Source organism: Festucalex cinctus, chromosome 13, assembly GCF_051991245.1.
Source record: "Festucalex cinctus isolate MCC-2025b chromosome 13, RoL_Fcin_1.0, whole genome shotgun sequence".
NCBI lineage: Eukaryota > Metazoa > Chordata > Actinopteri > Syngnathiformes > Syngnathidae > Festucalex > Festucalex cinctus.
In genome coordinates this window covers 9,628,630-9,646,317 of record NC_135423.1, presented here as the reverse complement: position 1 = coordinate 9,646,317, position 17,688 = coordinate 9,628,630, and the positions used below count along the sequence as shown (strand labels likewise).

The window sequence follows — 17,688 nt, the reverse complement described above, 5'->3', positions numbered from 1 at the left end:
CCTGTAGAGTTTGTTGATGAGCTGATCAATTGAATCATGTATGTTGGAGGAGGGGAACATCTAAAACACGTGTCAAGGTCCGGTCCTCGAGGGCCTGAGTTCTGCATGTTTTCGAGATATCTCTACTCCAACACACGTGATCATTATCAGGCTCCTGCAGAGTTTGCCGATGAGCTTAAATATGAATCAGCTGTGTTGAACGGGAGGAAACCTCAAAAACATGCAGGACTCAGGCCCTCGAGGACCAGACTTTGACACCACTGATCTAAAATATCCCTTGAGGAGTTTGACACCTGTGCTTGGTCTTAGAAAGTCTGAGGTCTTACAGGGCTTGCATTGGGCCGAAAGCTCGAATGTCCAAATTTGGTCAATTTGACATTTTTTCACAAATGGATACACTATTGGTCAGGTGGATGTTTTTTTTCTTAACCAATTATTTAACCAATCTAACTCCTTGTCAATGCAACGTTAATTGCTCCACAAATATGGTGATTTTTACGTTTCCTGAAACAAGATGGCTTTTGAACACAGCGCCAGTGATATGTGCAAGAAACTCAAAGTTAAATCTGTGTTTGCTGTTTGAACACCATGGAGCAAGTCTTTCTTTCATAACCCTCTCACCCAGGATCTTATTGTCCTCCTGGTTCATGGTGTGATTCTGGTTCTTGCCGTCGGTCTTGGTGTGGTTCTGGCGTTCACATGGCATCTGTGCATTAGCGGGGACATGCAATTTATTCTTGGCCTGAGTGATAGGATTGTTCTTGTCTTTGGTCTGAGAGAATCTTTGGGATTCGGTCTGTGCGTCACATTTAGATCTGGGCTTGGCATCAATGGGACTGTCACTTATTTTGGGAGGAGCATGACTTGAGATGTCCCATTTTGTCTGTTTTCTCACTTCCAGCTTACATTTAGTCTCCTGAGTCTGAGTCTGGCTTGAAACTGAAGACAGCCCAGTCAAAGCTGCATTTCTGTTGCGAACAAAAATGGCCCGTTTTTGATGCAAGGGCACCTTCATGGTGCCAGCCTTCGCACTGTACATACTGGCAAGAGTTTGAACTTTGCTGAGGATTCGCTCAGAGTTCTCCATCAGTGAAGGATCCGCCACAGGGCTGGCCTCAAATAAGCCGATTGCGGTGATGTCCGAGACCATGCCCTCAAACAAGGCCCGGTTAGTTGAGACAATCCTGGACTGTCGGCAACCTCGTCCAAGTTGAATTTGACTTGGAAGTTCTTCAAGGGTTCTACTGGTCTTGCTCACTTTATGTTTGCTTCTAGTCCAAGTTTTATGACTTTGTGGGGCATTTGATAGAGTTGTTGAGGATTCTTTGAGAATTCCCTTTTCTTCCTTAGATTCTTTTTGGTTCCATTCAGTCTCATTCGTCCTTGCCAATTGGAGAGGAAGACTTTTAATTGTGTCATTTCTCTCTCCTTCTTCTTGCCTTGGATTTTCATCTTGTTGACGGTTCTCTGCTCCTTCATTCAGTTCTTTATCGGATTGTTGGTTGCTGACACTTCCTTTTTCTCCCTCCATTTCCTTTTCAACTTCACTGGGCTGGACGCTGGTTGACGGCAGATCCACAAGAACCTCATTTGGATTTTCATGATCTTCCATCCGGGTGAAGTTTGGTGACTTATCTGGGAGATTTCGGTCTTTGGCTTCCAAATCCGCAAGGCTAATCAGTGTATCAACATGTCCTTCATGTTCATGAGAATCTTCTAAAAGTTCCGGGAAGTCTGGACCAGCTGGATAAGTGATCTCTATATGGTGGCCAGTCTCAGTTTCAACTGATTCATTCTTAGCCCCCTCTTGGTCATCACCTGTGATAAGTGACACAGAATCTTTCACTAGTCCCGAGGGGTTTTGTGAGAAAGTGTCTCTACTACATGTCTCATTTTCTTCTGGTTCGGCATCTTCTGCCTCCTGGTCCTCTTCCAGTTCAGCTGCTGCCTCATAATAACTTCTGATTTTTTCAATGATCCTTTTGTCATGTCGGGTCAGAGCAGAGGCTCTTTTTGGCTTGGCACTTGGGCTGCCTCCAAGACCGTCATCTGGATTTGTGGGGGAATCGGTAGCCTCCTCCTCAATTAAGTAACTACTCGCCTCGCCGTCCTCCATGACTGAGACGGAAGGAGGAATTTCTGTTGGGGGAGCGAGTGGGGTCAGTATGGTGAGAATGTTCTCGTGCTCGCCTTCTTCTGATGTTTTCCTAAGATCTATTTCTTCTTCTAACGCTTCCTCTTGTGCCTCCTCTTCTGCTTGCAATCCATTTTCGACTTTCACATGATGGACCACATTAGCACTTTCAAGTTCCTTTGGCCAGTCAGCGGTCTGCTCTTCAGCGGCTTGGTTCTGGCAAGTTTCCACTTCCTCCTGCAGGGGGTCCAGAGTGAGCATCTCCTCCGGGCTGGAAGCAACTGGTGGCAGCGGGCAGGTGAAGTTGCTTTCATAAGGTGAAGGCTGCGACTCAACGGGCTGATCCAGCACCTGCTCCTGAGAAGATCAGAAAGGGTGTTTAGTGCCATGCTGGACTCTTTCAAGCGTGAGGTTTGCTCACCATGGAAACCAGCGCCTCCCTGGCACGGCTCTGGTTGATGAACTCCAGGATCTCCTCTGTGATGGACAGAGTCGGGGGAGCACAGAGTGATGCTAAATCTTCTTCATCATCTTCCTCTTCCTAGAAAAGATTAAAACAAAAACATGTCAAGGATGAATTCATCTTCAGTGAGCGCATGTTTGAATGAAGCTCACCTGTTGTTCCTGCTTGTGGTTCTGCTCCGATTCCATCTGGATGACAGATGAGGCCAGCGTACTGCTGCTTCCTGCCGAGCTCAAACTGTCGGCCCGGTTCAGTTGGCCCTCGCTGTCGGCTTGCTGGCAAACATTTACAAGGCTGGTCACAACATCAGCTGGCGCTCACATGAAACAAAAGGCAGTATTGTGACATGCTCTAACCTTCAGGGCTGCAAGGAGACGTCAGATGAGGTTGAAGAAAGGAGAGAGGAGAAGAATGTTAGCAGAATGCAAACGGATTGTCTCTTGGAGCAAGAAGCGACTCAACTTTTTTTAAATGAACAAGAGCTCGCTGACGTCTTCGTTGTCTGTTTAGCACGTAGCTTGAATTTGACAAAACGTACTACTGGACTTGGTGTCGAACACTAACAAGCGCAACATCAAATATTTTGGTGAATTTGAGGTTTATTTTGTCTGTCCATCTCCCATTGTCTCAAATGTCGACCACCTTTACGTCCCCTCTTAAGTGTCTCTCAAGTGTCTTGAAGTCTACTCTTACCTCGGAGCTGGTCTCCAGATCTTAAAGTCGATTTTTATGTTGTCAAGTCTCTTTCAGTCGTGTATTTAATGTCTACTTTTATTCTCCAATCTTCTTTAATGTCTCCTCCACAGGTGTTGTTTTATCTGTTTGTCTTTGCGTCTTTTCGTCTGTTCATGTGTCTTTTTGTCTTGACATTTCCTGAAGTCTACTTTTATGTGTCCATGTGTCTGTCTGCAAGCACATCTTTTCATGTACTTTCCTGTCCCCAGATGTCTTTCATTTTACTCATGCGGCCTCCCACATATGGTGAATGTCTGCAAGTGTCTTTCAGTCCAGTTTTATCTCTCCATGTGCCTTTAAGCCTGGTACACATAAATCAAAAGATTTTTTTATCTTTGTCAGATGCCACACATAAAGATAAAAAATCGTGCATTTAACAGCTTTGGTCCTATTGTGTGTATGGTGCGCAGATAATCTCATTACAGCTCCCTCACAAACATAAAGATTATCATCTCAACACTGGTCAAGATTCCAGTCCTCCGTGAGAGACCTCTCGCGTGATTATACGTGATCTAATCAGAACCAGAAGGGGGAAACCAAACAAACAACTGAAACAACTTGGAAACGACGAGACACAACATGGAAGACAACAAACGCGACGAAGTGGAAGTAATGATGGTGGTTTGCGGACTACTTCTCCCATGATGGTCCTCCATGTTAGAGGTCCACCGGACTTTGTGCTTCTGGTCGGACATGCTTTCTGATATGCTTGTTGTTTTTGTATACACGCACTTCCGTCTTTTTTAGTTAAGGCGCCTCTTGATTGGCTACATTCCGTTTGACGTCACAGTTGCTAGCGCAGACGATTTTTGTCGTAAATATTGAACATGTTCATTATTTTAGATTGTCGGCCCTGACTGGTTTTGGACCCAATTATCGGGACAAATCCACTCTTAACACATCTCACATATAAAGATAATCTTATAAGATAATCTTATAAGACAAAAGATTGTCGGGCGTTTGACGTCCTGGGGTCGGGAAGGAGCAATATCGGGCCAAAAACAGCCCAATTCTCTTTATGTATGAACCAGGCTTAAGTCTATCCATACGTCTTCTGATGAACTCTTCTGTGATCCGCTATCTTTGCATCTACTCCACACAGCTACTATGGGTGTTGTCTTCAGAATACCATTGCTATTGGTCATCAAGCTTTCGATCAAAATATGGCTGAGTTAATGGTGGAAAGCATTTTTGTTGGCGTTGGTGTGCTCTTTGAGATGCTTATCTGCAGTACAAGTGGAGTTCCCCCTTGTGATGAATGACGATGACTCACACATTAAAAACTTTATTCATGTTTGCAGATGAAACACCCATCAAAGTTGCATCGGAATTTCCTTTCAACATTTTACCGGCCTTTTTTTTTTTTGATTGTTTGACTTGATTTGGAAATTACTCACCATGATGATGATGAAATGCTGCTTCGATGTCCTTTGCTGGAGCTGAAAGACAAACGTACGTTTTGTCAGTCTCCTGAAAGATCTGACATGGTCTTTAATGTCGGCTTTTATGCTTCCAATTGTCTCATTTTGGCTCCCTTCAATTCCTACTTTTATGGCCTCCAGGCTTCAATATGCACTTTTATTCTCTATGCATCTGAAAGTCTAATTTATGTTTTCACACATATTTAAGTTTTATTTGTGTCTCATTGTTGCTAAGGTCTACTTTTATGTCTCAATTGTATTTATGCCAACCAGGGTTATTAGTTTTGGAATTTCTCATTTTAGTTACGTTTTATTTTCCATCCATCCATTTTCTTAACCACTTATTCCTCACAAGGGTCGTGGGGGGTGCTGGAGCCTATCCCAGCTGGCTTCAGGCAGCAGGCGGGGTACGCCCTGAACTGGTTGCCAGCCAATCGCGGGGGCACACAGAGACGAACAATTAACCTGCCATGCATGTCTTTGGAATGTGGGAGGAGACAAACTCCAAAACTCCAAACAAACTCCAAACGCCCTTATTCTGGTTAATATAGGAATAATTTATTTCTATATTAACCGACGTAAGTATTTTTTAAGTATTTATTTGCAATAAATACTTACTTACAATACTTAAAATCACATTAAAAATTATCCCCAAAGGCTCATGCATTAAATTAATTACCAAAGACTAAAACTAAGGACATTTTTGCTCTAATTATAGTTAGTTTTAGTAGTTTTCGTTTTGTTTAAAAAAAAAAAAAAAGCATTATTGTTTTTATTTTGTTAATGAAAATGTTTTTTGAATTTAAGTTTTGCTTGTTTGTTTAGTTTTTGTTAACTAAAAAAATCTTGATGCCAACATTTAAACCTTCAATTGACTTTTATGCCTCCACGCATCTTTATTGTGTAGTTTTATGCCTCCTAGTGTCTTGATTTATTTAAAAAAAAGAAAAATAGATAGGAATGCCTCCTCTGCTTTTGTCTTCACTATTAACTCTTGATGTGCCTTTACTAGGGGTGCACCGATCACAATTTTCTGGCCGATCACCGAACTTCTAAAAAGTCTGACCTGCCGATCCCAATTTTTTTTTTTCCACATAACAAACAGATCTGTGAAGTAAAACAAACTATGTAGTTCTCTCACATAAAAATGAAAAGCTTATTAGTCATCTCAGCAGAAGAGGACACTGGCTGACTTTTTCAGATCTCTGAGGAGAGAGATGAGATCAGTGGAAAAGATCGGTTTATTTTTAAAGGGATTGGCCGATCACCAATCCCCCAAAAATTAAGGTAATCGGGGCAGATAAATTGGCCGGCCGATTGATCGGTGCACTCCTAGTCTTTACATCTTCTGTTATGTGTCCATGTGCCTTTAATTTCTACTTTCATGACGCCAATGTCCACTTTTAGTCAGATTGACTTCAAGTTGTTTGATCAGGTTTATTTTGGTGTACCTGACTGCCTCCTGGTGCGTCTGTAAGGAAGATTTCCCTCCAGTAGCAGCGGGAAACTCTTCCTGCTTTTTTCAGGCGTGTACGTTAGCAGCTCGGGTGGTTCTGTAAGGTCAAACAAAACATCCATTCTATTTTGCTCCACTTTTGGGATGCAATTAAGTTTTCTTCAATGTAAACACGAAAATGTTTTTTTTCCAGACCTGACTGACGTCGTCCTCGGTGATAAGCGTGAATGTTGTCCAGTCGCGGAGAAGCCGAAGAAAACTTTTTCAGGTGGTCCTGCTCAAACTGGGGGGCTGCTGGACAACAGGAAGTGGTTGTTAGCTTAGCTCACGCTAAAAGCACGTCTGACAGAATTGACACAAACGCAATATGGCAAGACATAAACTCATGTGAATGCATTTAGTGTCATTAGTGAATTTGCCATGTTATGAGATGTTATGTAGAGCATTTACTGAATTGCCCATACTCTACACTCTACAAAACTGCTGGGTCAAAAATGGACTGACCCACTACTTGGGGTTGTTTTGTACTAAAACCTTTGTTAAAAAAAATGAAGTTACTTTGTACAATAACCCAGAATGTCGGGTCATATTGACACAAGTATTAAAAAAGGTCAATTTTTGCCCCAAATGTCTTGAAATGATCTTTCTTTCGCAACTGCCTGACATTTCTGCGTACGTGCAGTCCGTCGGGCTGACGGTCTGCTCACTTCTACCTATCACACGTCACGTGTTTCCTACAATGTAAAAACAATACATAATGATATCACTACATAGGCTTAATTAATCTTGAATGCATTTCAGGGCCATTGCGCAAGTCTCTTCTAAATAAGTGGCTTCATCAACTTGGCAAGGTATGCAAAATATTTGGTGAGTGAGCGCGAATGTTTTTCTTTCCAGTGTCACAACAAGCTAGTTTCGACAGTTTGTGTGTGTGTGTGTGTGTGTGCGTGTGTGTGTGTTCACTCACACTGGCAGAAGTTGTCTCCGAGGACCTGTCTGGCCTGCAAACCACAACAATTGGAATGCGTCAATGACAAAATGTGGGCAACTACAAGAACGTCTTTTCGTGCAGTGGTGGAAAGAAATAAACAATTGCAAATATTTTAGCACTGTAGTCAAGCACATTTTCTCAGTATTTCTTCTTTACATAGATATTTTCTGGACACATTTTTACTTTGACTCCGCATATTCGAGACCTGATCTGTCCTTTTCTAATTCTTACTTTTCTCAACCTCTGCGGATGAAAATGCAAATGTAAAAAAAGATGGAAATAGTAGAGATGTCTAATTAATAGACAACTAATCGAGAAACGGATTAACTTCTTTTTGTTTTCAAACATCTGCTTTTACTTTGGAAAATGAAGACCAAACCAAAACTGAATTAGCTTCAAAAAGGTTGTAGTACAACATCAAGCATCTTGTATGGTAGTGCTTAATATTTGTTTTTAAATCACAAAAACAAAGAAACAAACAATTGGTTCATAAACAGGAATTGGGAAAGAACTTTTTTTTTTGTAATGTACACTTTTGTGCAAAATAAAATTGTGATTATTCAACTTGAATAATCAATTGTAAAACTATTGGACAGTGGCAACCTGTCGTAAATCGAGGGAAGGAATGTCAACCTCGCTTGAGATCCTGATTGATTATTAGTGGAAAAAAGTTTTTGTCATTCAAAGATTCTCTGTTTAACCTGAAAAACAAAACAGTTGTCATTGGCTTATGCTGCTTTTAAATTATATACATTTGACCAAAATTGAGCTGGCATTGGCAGTTTACATTCAGATTGTGTAATTTGTTACTTCTACTAAAGTGCACCAGTTGAATCCCTGCTTTGCCTTTTACAAGTTTTTTTTTTTTTTAACTCAATTATCTGTATGTCTATTTACTGTATGTACAGAGCAGAGTATGAGTACGTTTGCCACCTCAATGCTGAATTCCTAATAACATGTAATAATAATAATAATAATGATGATAATAATAATAATAATAATGATAATAATAACAATGATAATAATAATAATGATAATAATAATAATGACCAGCAGGGCGCACCAGAGGCCACCAGAAAACTATTCTTGTCTATGTTTTGAAACGCTCTCCTGACTTCACCACCATCATGACGACATATTATTTGTTTTTTTGAATGTATCATTTATTAGCCACCTTGTGTGGAAGAGAAGCCGGATGATTTTCCACGATGAGTTTCTTGAGGTAGTGAACCCACAGCCGCTTCTCCTCCATGTTCTTGGTCTGCATCCAACCAATCAAACGGTAAGAAAAAACACAAAGACGACAGTCAGGCAAGCAGACCACATGGATGTGTGTGTTTGTGTTTTCAACTGAAGCGGCTCAAAGGAAGTCAAACAATTTAGGATCTGCACAAACTCTTTTCAACATCCCTGCACCGCCGCATGTGCGCACCCAAAACCATTTATCCACAAGTGGTCATTTTGTTTTCATTAGCAGGGTCCAAGCATGGATGAATATTTACATTTGATGGTAGGTAGAAGGCTGAAAACGTTTTTGAAAAAATAATAAAGACAAAAAAATACATTCTTGGCTTCACTTTGTCCAATTCCAGGGGTGGTTGGAAGATGAACTTGTCTGAGAAATGTTGAGTCCGACTGCTTGTAAATTCGAAGCATTTGGACAAGTGTGACGAGTCGCCATGAAACAGATCAGTCTCACTCTGCTAATATGTTGCTCAGTGATGTCTTTCAAATAAAGTTGCCGCGGCTCAGTTCAAACAAATTGCCATGCGACTGTTGGTTTTGCATACAAATAGAGACCAAAATATCATTTTACAGCCAAATGTGTGCGCTGATGAATGATGACGCCAAATGCCACTTTTAATGGGACGAAGCCACTAGAGGGCGCTCAAGCAGCCAAGCACACGTTGGGAAGACTCTCCTACAAGTCACCTGGACGACGTGCTGCTGTTTGGGAATCATCTGGTCGGACACTCGGAAACACAGAGGGTCCTTCAGGGCGTCCACCAGCAGGAGGTTGCAGCACTACGCGACAAAAGAAAGTCACTCAGAAAGCTTCCCGAGCGCCGCGTCCGTCGTTTGCCGGCACTTACAAAGATGTGCGTGCTGTACACGAAGCTCTCCACGCGCTTCTTGGCGATCAGCAGCATCTTGTCGAACAGGAAGAAGGCGCGCTCCTTCTTCACCCTCTGCACCTTGAAGGAAGCTTCCAGAACCAGCTCGCCAAAGCCGCTCAGGTCGGGACCGCTCCAGTTCACCAGCAGCGACTCGATTTCCTGAGGAGATCCAAATCGTCACGCAAGTCTGACAGCCGATCCCATCCTCGCGTGCTCATCAGAAATCGAGCCAGTGTGGTGATGTTACTGAAATAATCATAAGTTGCAGCCCTAATATGTTCTTCAATCAGATGTTATATACCACCAATTAGTGCCTTCCACAAAAATGTGGATTGGTTCCCACCACCCAAATTCAAGGATTTTTGTAACCCTCAATATTCTGCAATAAGCATGGGCTATATCACAAATATGCGCAAATAAACAGGAGTGAGTTTTCAAAAAATAGAAATAAATTGAAAAGTCTACAAATAGATGAAAGACACCTTATCGGCCACATCTAAAAATATATATCAAGAAAATAAATGTCAGAAAAATCTGCAAATATGTGAATTTGCAGGAGCGTGGTGCCGTTTGGTGTACCTGCAATCGGACGGCGTGCTCCTGCTTCCTCTTCATGTCGTTGATGTACCAGGCCACCGCCGTCATGGTGATGATGGCGTCCTCCACCACCTCATAGCCCGGGTCGCTCTTGTCCAAATGCTTGGACAGTTCCTGGGATGACAAACAAACAAATGTTAGCCCACGTTCGCGGCTCTCCATACGCCAATCAACATTTTCACCATCACACCATTGTCACTGTGTGCTACGAGGCGCTCTAGTGCAGTGCTACCTCTGCAGAGAAGCTAAATCTCCTTGAAAATGAGAGCACCACCGCCACCTACTGTAGTGGATGTGCAATTACATTTTATTATAGTATGGCCAAAAAAAAAATCCCCGGGTTTGTGACCTGGGTAACATGCTTTTTTTTTTTTTTTTTTTTTTTTTTTGGCCATACAAGAATTAAGTGTAATTGCACATCCACTACAGTAGGTGGCGATAGTGCTCTCATTTGTTGTTGTTATTATTATTATTATTATTATTATTATTATTATTATTTTATTTTGGGAAAATATATACACTTCAAACTACACTTTTTGTGACAGACTAAAACATGTTAATAATAAAGTTACTCTTGTAAGTTTGTTTAAATTTGTCCCTTTTTTTGTTTTTTGAATTGTTAATAAGGCAGAGGTGTATTTACAATTTTATAGCCAAATGATCGTGTTTGTAGTCGTGGAGGAGATTTGGAGGGATGCAAAAAGAAAATTGAGAAGCAGTACATTTCTATTGGTGGGTTAAGTACCCTTCACTTGCATTTCCCTTTTTGTCAAACACATTTTCAGTTGTATTCGAAAAGTAGGAGAAGAATGCTGCATTTAAGGAAGGTGGGATGTCGGACATATCCCACTCAACTCGATCTCAGAGTGTCAAGGTCAGAAAATCCAACTTGCCACCTTCCTCAAATGCGGCTGAAGGACTACACATAAGGGGAGGATGTGGTCAGTGATGCCACCTGGAGGACAAGGTGGTTGTAAGAATAATTGCAAATATAAGTTATCATACATTTGCTGCAATGAAGAATTGCTTCTGCTTGCAATGAAGAATGCTTTTACTCTGCTCCACACTCACATTCACATAGCCTAACCATATGTTATCTGAACAGAAGATGACTCAAGAAGCACAAGAACCAGAATATCTAACTCAGCAGAATGGTTAGAGTCAGTCTGCTGAGGTTGCCTGTTGTCTGTTAAGAAATGATTGCAAACTTGACCACACGTGCTCAACAACCTTCCACTCACATGCACACACGCATAGACAAACAAGTACACTGTGTTCCAACTATGTTTTGCGTTTTCATTATTAGGGTTGGAACACCTATGTAACTAGGGGCATGGAAACCAAATAAAAAGAGAGGGTGAGGAGGGGATTTTTTCAAAGAGTGCAGTAGTGAATTGTATCAGTCAGTTATTCTCCACTCTCTTCACAAGCTTCGAACTGAGTGTCTTCTCTCCTTTTTGTTGCGTTTAATAAATGTCAAACAGGCAAACCTGACAGTGGTAGTAACCGGACCTGACCATATCTAACTAGCTTAGCGTCAAAAGGTTGTTACCTGTAGGAGGAGGTGATACTTGAGTATGCGCTGCACAGGTTTGAGGAGGTACGCCTCCAGAGGTAACGAGTGGTTGAGGGTGGTCTGCCTCTCGTGGAAGAAGCGGACCAGGCTCTGGTTCTTCATGCACTCCCTCAGAACCGACACCGAACTGCAAACGCACACACAGAAATCATCACACGTCATCAGAGGATCTTTGTGAACCTGTCGACACGGTACATACCACGATATAATTCGATACAATTCGACACGATGCAGTGATGCAAAAAATAAACCAGCATGAGCTGAATGCTCTTTAGTTGATGTTGAATTTGTTTATTTGTCAGTGTTTGCAGACTGCATTTGTTTTATCAAGTCGCTGATTTCCTTCTTTGGCTTTCCAAAATGTGTCCAAACATCCGCCGATGAGAGATGACAAAATTCCTTCTCACGTGAGCCGCTGGCGCCACTGCGCCCCCTAGCGTCACGGAGGAGTATCAGAACTAGAATATTGATACACTATTGTTCTTATTAATATCGGTATGTATTTAGGTAACAATATTTGGAGCACATCACTATCAGTGACAAAGAGAAGTTTTCTGGGACTTTGGAGAAGATCGCAAGTTTCTCCGCAAACTTTTGCCGTGGTGATCTCTTCATCTTGAAAACCTTTTCAAGATGTGACATCCGCGCAACTTTCATGTGTTCAAACTCAACCTCGAGGACAATAACCACACGCCTCCCCCGAAGTGAACACACCCGCCACCCCAACCGCCTCCTCACCCACATTTGACCGCTCCTGTCCTTGATGTGCTGTCAGAAATGATTTTCAGCCTTTTTCAAATTTGTCATTGCACACGTCAAGTTACGTCAAATTCTTGGCTCGTTGGCTTCTCCGTTCATTTTTCTCCTCGTGTGAGGGAAAACTAATACAAGTCTCCCCTCGCCGCTCCGGGGGGAAGGGGGAGACGGTGTGGGGGACTCTGCCGGAGCCCTCAAACTTCCTGTGGTCCGGAACGTTCCCTCCCAAGCGAGACCCTCCGTAGACTAAAGGAAAAAGAAATCAAACAAAGTGGAAGCAGCTTGCAAATGCTAAATTGTTGCAGGAAGGCCCAACAGGAGACAAATGACAGATGAAAATCCTTTCAAAAAGGTTATTCCATCATGTCAGATGGAAAATAATAGGAAGGGACATTTATTGAGGAGATAAACCAAAACAAGACAATCATTTCCACTTGACAATAATCCATCTCGTCTTCTATCTTCTTTAACATTATTGATCAAATGAGATGAAAATCTCCCATTTATGTCTGTCAGTATGTTTATCCGTCTGTCGCTAACGGTCAATAGCATCAGGACTAACCTCTTGGATTGTTTTTTGAGCGCAATAAAACCATCAGGCAGCTGTTACGTTCAAGTTGATCATCCCCATTTGTTGGAGAACACACAAGAAAGTGGCAAAAGCCCAAAATATTTGCTCCTATTTCACAAGAACAACAAGAAGAGTTGAACGTGGTTGTGATTTAGGACTTTTGTTTGTTATGGATGACGGACAAGAGTAGAAGCAAAAGACACGTGTTGACGCTCATGTTTGCATTTGTGACTTGCAAAGGGAAAAAAACAACAACAACAAAAGTCAGCATGAAAACATTTTCAGTTCTTCTCAGCTTCATTTGACCAGGACGTCAAGCAGCTCACAAAAGCTGCCCAGATATTTTTTTCTCCTTTGGTTTGGATCACTGAAAGCATTTGACCTACTTTCTGTTTTTTTTTTCCACTGAGGCGAAAAGCCGAGAATTGACCGAGGTGACGGCAATGACTGTGTGTGTGTCTTTTTGTGCGTGTGCGCACGCTTGTGTACGTGTTCATGTTTGTACTAGTATGGAAGTGTGTTTTTTCATATATTTCTGTTGTGTGAGTTTAGATTGCATTTGTGTAGCTGTTGTGTGAAAGTTTGTAAAGTACATGAAGAACATTTTTACTTGAAGGAGAATAAAGATGACGAAATTTTTTGGCGATGCGTTTACTGCCCTGGCGATTCCGTCAGACAAATTGACAGGAAACAGACGGAGGTGAGAGCCAAAGGCCCCCCCGCGGGGGCTGTGGGGAGGGACGGAGGAAGGAGTGTTGCTGCAGACTCATTTTATTGTCCCAAAAGTCAAAAGTGTCAACTGTAAATACTAGCAATTTTGCACACGTCTGAGTTATTTGTGTTCAGGTATCTGTGGAAATCGAGTTTCGATACCTCGACAATGAATTACGAAGAAAAAAAAAGCACATCCAAATTGCCTTCATTAGATTAATTAAAAACAAAACAAAACAAAACAATACTTGGAATTGGTTCTTGTCCATCCTGAATTATGTTGTTTCATCTCATTTTCAGTTTTATTATTAATATCATAATAATTTTATTTTGCCGGGTATTTCTGTTTCGTCTAGTCACTTTCTCAATCCTGACAAGTGGGATTTTGTATTTGTATTGAGAAAATGCTGCTGCAGTGCGATCACACTTGGTTAACACAATTTTAACACAGAGAAAGGGGAACGATGAGCAGCCAGCCGCGGATTGTCTTCGGGAGAAAAATTAAAAATGACATTTGGACACATTTTCCTTAGCTAGATACTGAGAAGAAAACTCAAAAACTAAACTAAACTAAATTAAAGATGGCCAAAAAAAATAAGAGGAAAAAAAAAACGCCACAAAGGTGAAACCATTCCATCATGAAATTGCACTCATGCTAATTGCGATTGCTAACCGTATAGCATATGCTAATTTTTTTGGCGTTTAATAATTCATTCATACAGACGATAATAAATGAATAGCTTTATCCATTAAATTCAACTCATGTTCAACCTTAATGACAATTGATGGAATAATCACTTGTGTGATGTACTCACTTGGGATAGTTCATGCAGTACAGCGTGTAGATGTCAAACGCTTCGCTCTGTTCGACACACAAACAAGCACAAATTCATTTTTCTTTCACAACGAAACTTGCCTAGCACTTGTTAGCCTGCTGGAGGACAATATTACGACTGTACACACGCACACACAATTTTCACAGGGTGTCGGTCTGATCCTCAGCAGCACAAGTTCAACAAACGTGAAGTGTGTGTGTGAGTCAATGACCTTCTGGTTGCGACCTGCTTCCTGTCATACAAACACACACACGGGCACTTTTAGGCCGCTCACCCTTTCCACAAAGCAGTCAGCAATGGCGGCGGCGTGCTGACTTCTTTCTAAATCTTCCAGCAGTTCACTGCAGAGAAATGGGGACAAGGTGAGAAGACATCTTGTGAACGAATGAATAAATTAACGAACAGGAAAAACATTTGGCAACACTTTGAGAGCATTCCTTCAAAAAAACAACAACAAAAAAAAACAATACAGAAGCAAAAGTGTTGGCGGTCTGCCAGATGGAGAATTTGAAAGGATGTATCCATGACTGACATTAGGGGGCGCCTATAAAACGCTTATGTTGCATACGACTTTTACGAGCATCTTTTAATGAGTGTTGAAACGTCGTCATGCTTCAAGCAAACACAACATTTGAAAGATTGAACATCCTCCACTAAACATGCTTTACATTTGGAGCAAAATCTCCAGGACAAGTTTATTGTTTCAAGTTTGATGCGTCAAACAGTAAAGAAGACATTGAGCTTCAAGAAACTTTTTGTGAGTTCTGCTAAATCCAATCCAAATCCAATGGAGAGGAACTGAGTCCATTGACCTTTAAAATGGCTGCTTGAAACCAAAGAATTAGACTTCTTGCGTATTTTACCGAATTTCACATTTGTACATCAAACAGACTTTAAGGGGACTAAATTTTTTCAAAACCTGATTGGAAGCAACTGAGCCAGTTGAGCCTAAAATGGCCGCTTCGAACCAACATGGCCTCTTGTCATGATCACCTCAAGTTTCATGTCAGCAAGTGAAAGTGGGCTGAATTTCCAAAACCTGAAGCATGCCGGCAAAACAAGTAAGTGACTTCCAGATGTTGTCATGGAAGCGTGTGAGGGGGCCCCTCCCACTCGCTATGACATCACTGATTGTGAGTGTCCGCAGAGCAACCAGCATGGATGTTTGGCTTGGATGTGGTCACACGCCGACAACAAGTTTCCTCACCGCAACTCTCACACTCTCCGTTGACAACACACAAAGACCGCAACACCACCCTCCCCCCCCCTTAACCCCCAACCCTCACTTCCTCCTTTTCCTCCTTTCGCCCCTCGCTCTCCCTCTTCTGGCGCCAGGCCTGGTTTGTGGCCAGAAGACGTTTGGGAGGGGCTTGCGGGGGGAAGACGGGGACGAGGAGAGAAACGTCAAACTGCCATAAGACACTTTAGGCCGTCTGACCCCCAGCTTCGTTTTCTTGGCGCAAAAGGACGCAAGCTAGCACATATGTGCACGTGTTTACGTAGCAGCCAAAGAGGAAGTTTGTTGGTTTTATTGACGCCGCACTGTGCATTGTTAAGTGCAGTGTGAAAGAGCTTAACATAACATGAAGATACTAGCAACATGCTAACATAAACTAACATAAGACAACACAAGATGAGGAAAAAAATGTATGAAGACAACAAAAAAACAACACAGCTCAAAATAAAACACATGATGAAACGCGAGAACAAAAACAACACAACATAGCACTCGACACAACACACAACTAATTCATGACAACGCACTACAAAATAATACAAACTAACTGACGACCTTTGCCAGCCTTCTGCTGACCTCCATTTGAACTCTGAGCAGACGGATAAAAAAATCCCAGTATGTAAACGCTCACGAAAGGAAACAGAAAAGTTGACTGCGTGTGTGTGTGTGTTCTTCTCCACGCCGAAAATTATGGGATGCAAGTTTATCATTTACGCGACTAAAATGGGACAAATTGCAACCTTGGAGAAATGTAAATGGCTGCCGTCACTTGCTTAAGTATACGGTGTGAGCGTGTTTATGCATGGGTGAGGTTTGCTGGACCTGCAGCAACACAAAACAAGATAAACCATCACAACGCACACAGGATGGCATCACAACGCAACCCAAGACAAAACAACACAACAAGGACAAAACAACAATATAACAACAGACAAAAGACAACACCAGACAGGGTGATCAGGAAGTTAAACAATAATAATAATAATAAAACGTAATGTATATAATGTATATCCGCGGGGTTCGCGGGGGGGTTGGCGGTCGTCGGGTGTGTGGGGGGGGGGGCTTGTTTTTTTTGGGGGGGGGGGGGGGGTAGTGGAGGTATTTGGGTGTTGGGGGTCGGGGTGTGTTCGGGGGTTTGGAGGCTGGGGGTGGCGGGGCCTGGGTCGTGGCGGGTGGCGGGTTTGGGTGGGGTGCGGGGGGGTCGTGGGGGGATGGGGGCTGGGGACCGGTGGGGCGCTGTGGGGGCCCGCCGTGCCTCGTTCTGCGGCCTTGGGCTCGGGGGTGTGGGCCGGGGCTGGGGCGGGGGTGTTCCGGGCGTCTGGGTCGGCTCGCCGACCGGTGTCCGCTCGGGTGGCTTGGGGGTGGCCTTGGTGCTGCCGCGGCTTGGGGATTCCGGGGGGGGGGGGGGTGCGTTGCTCGCTTTGCTGGACCGCGGTTGACGGCTTTCTTTCTTTGGTGGTGGTCCTTTTGCATGCCAGATCCGTCGCACCAGCATCTACTGAAACTCAACAGAAGTAGCCTCTCCCTCCCACAGCCCCTTGAATCAGTGGGTGCTGGTGTCTGTGGATCTCACTTTGCTTTATCTATCCTTCCCTCCTTCCTCTTTTTAGTTTTTCCTCTGGTCACTTGAGATCTCAATTTATTGGAAGTTTGAGGCTTCTTTGGTTGGCATAAGACTCTGGTTTTGTAACCACGCAGGAGGGGTTTGGTTGGTGCTGGATTTCACTTTGATGGATTGGATGTACTGGCTTCTATGGATCTCACTCTGCCTCATCGATCCTTCCCTCCTTCCTCTCTTTAGTTTTTCCTCTGGTCTCTTGAGATCTCGCTAATTTGCTGGAATTTAGAGGCTTCCGGGGTTGGCGTAAGACTTTGATTTTGTAACCATGGGGAAGGCAGGATGTGTTTGTTCGGTGCTGGATTTCACTTTGATTTATCTTTCTTTTCTCTTTATTTTTTCTGACCTTTTCTCTGGTCTCCTGACCATTTGAACCTCACGACTCTGGCAAGATTCTGAAGTACCTGGTTAAGGCGAAGGGTAATGGGATATTTATAAGGTTTTAGGTGAATTAATGAGTATAAATTTA

The 17,688-nt window shown here is 42.7% G+C and overlaps 1 protein-coding gene across 1 annotated transcript in view; it reads right to left on the bottom strand.

Moving 5' to 3' along the window:
* The window catches only part of plekhg2 (pleckstrin homology domain containing, family G (with RhoGef domain) member 2), a 40,822-nt gene that overhangs the window by 4,198 nt on the left and 18,936 nt on the right, over positions 1-17,688 (bottom strand). The window contains exons 5-19 of the mRNA XM_077541733.1: positions 14,639-14,705; positions 14,344-14,390; positions 11,467-11,617; positions 9,897-10,028; positions 9,294-9,476; positions 9,133-9,225; positions 8,375-8,461; positions 7,177-7,210; positions 6,405-6,503; positions 6,205-6,306; positions 4,730-4,771; positions 2,954-2,961; positions 2,750-2,872; positions 2,556-2,675; positions 622-2,491 (exon numbers count right to left, since the gene is read on the bottom strand). Coding sequence (XP_077397859.1) covers positions 622-2,491; positions 2,556-2,675; positions 2,750-2,872; positions 2,954-2,961; positions 4,730-4,771; positions 6,205-6,306; positions 6,405-6,503; positions 7,177-7,210; positions 8,375-8,461; positions 9,133-9,225; positions 9,294-9,476; positions 9,897-10,028; positions 11,467-11,617; positions 14,344-14,390; positions 14,639-14,705 — 3,158 coding nt within the window. The remainder of the gene's footprint in view (positions 1-621; positions 2,492-2,555; positions 2,676-2,749; positions 2,873-2,953; positions 2,962-4,729; positions 4,772-6,204; positions 6,307-6,404; positions 6,504-7,176; positions 7,211-8,374; positions 8,462-9,132; positions 9,226-9,293; positions 9,477-9,896; positions 10,029-11,466; positions 11,618-14,343; positions 14,391-14,638; positions 14,706-17,688) is intronic.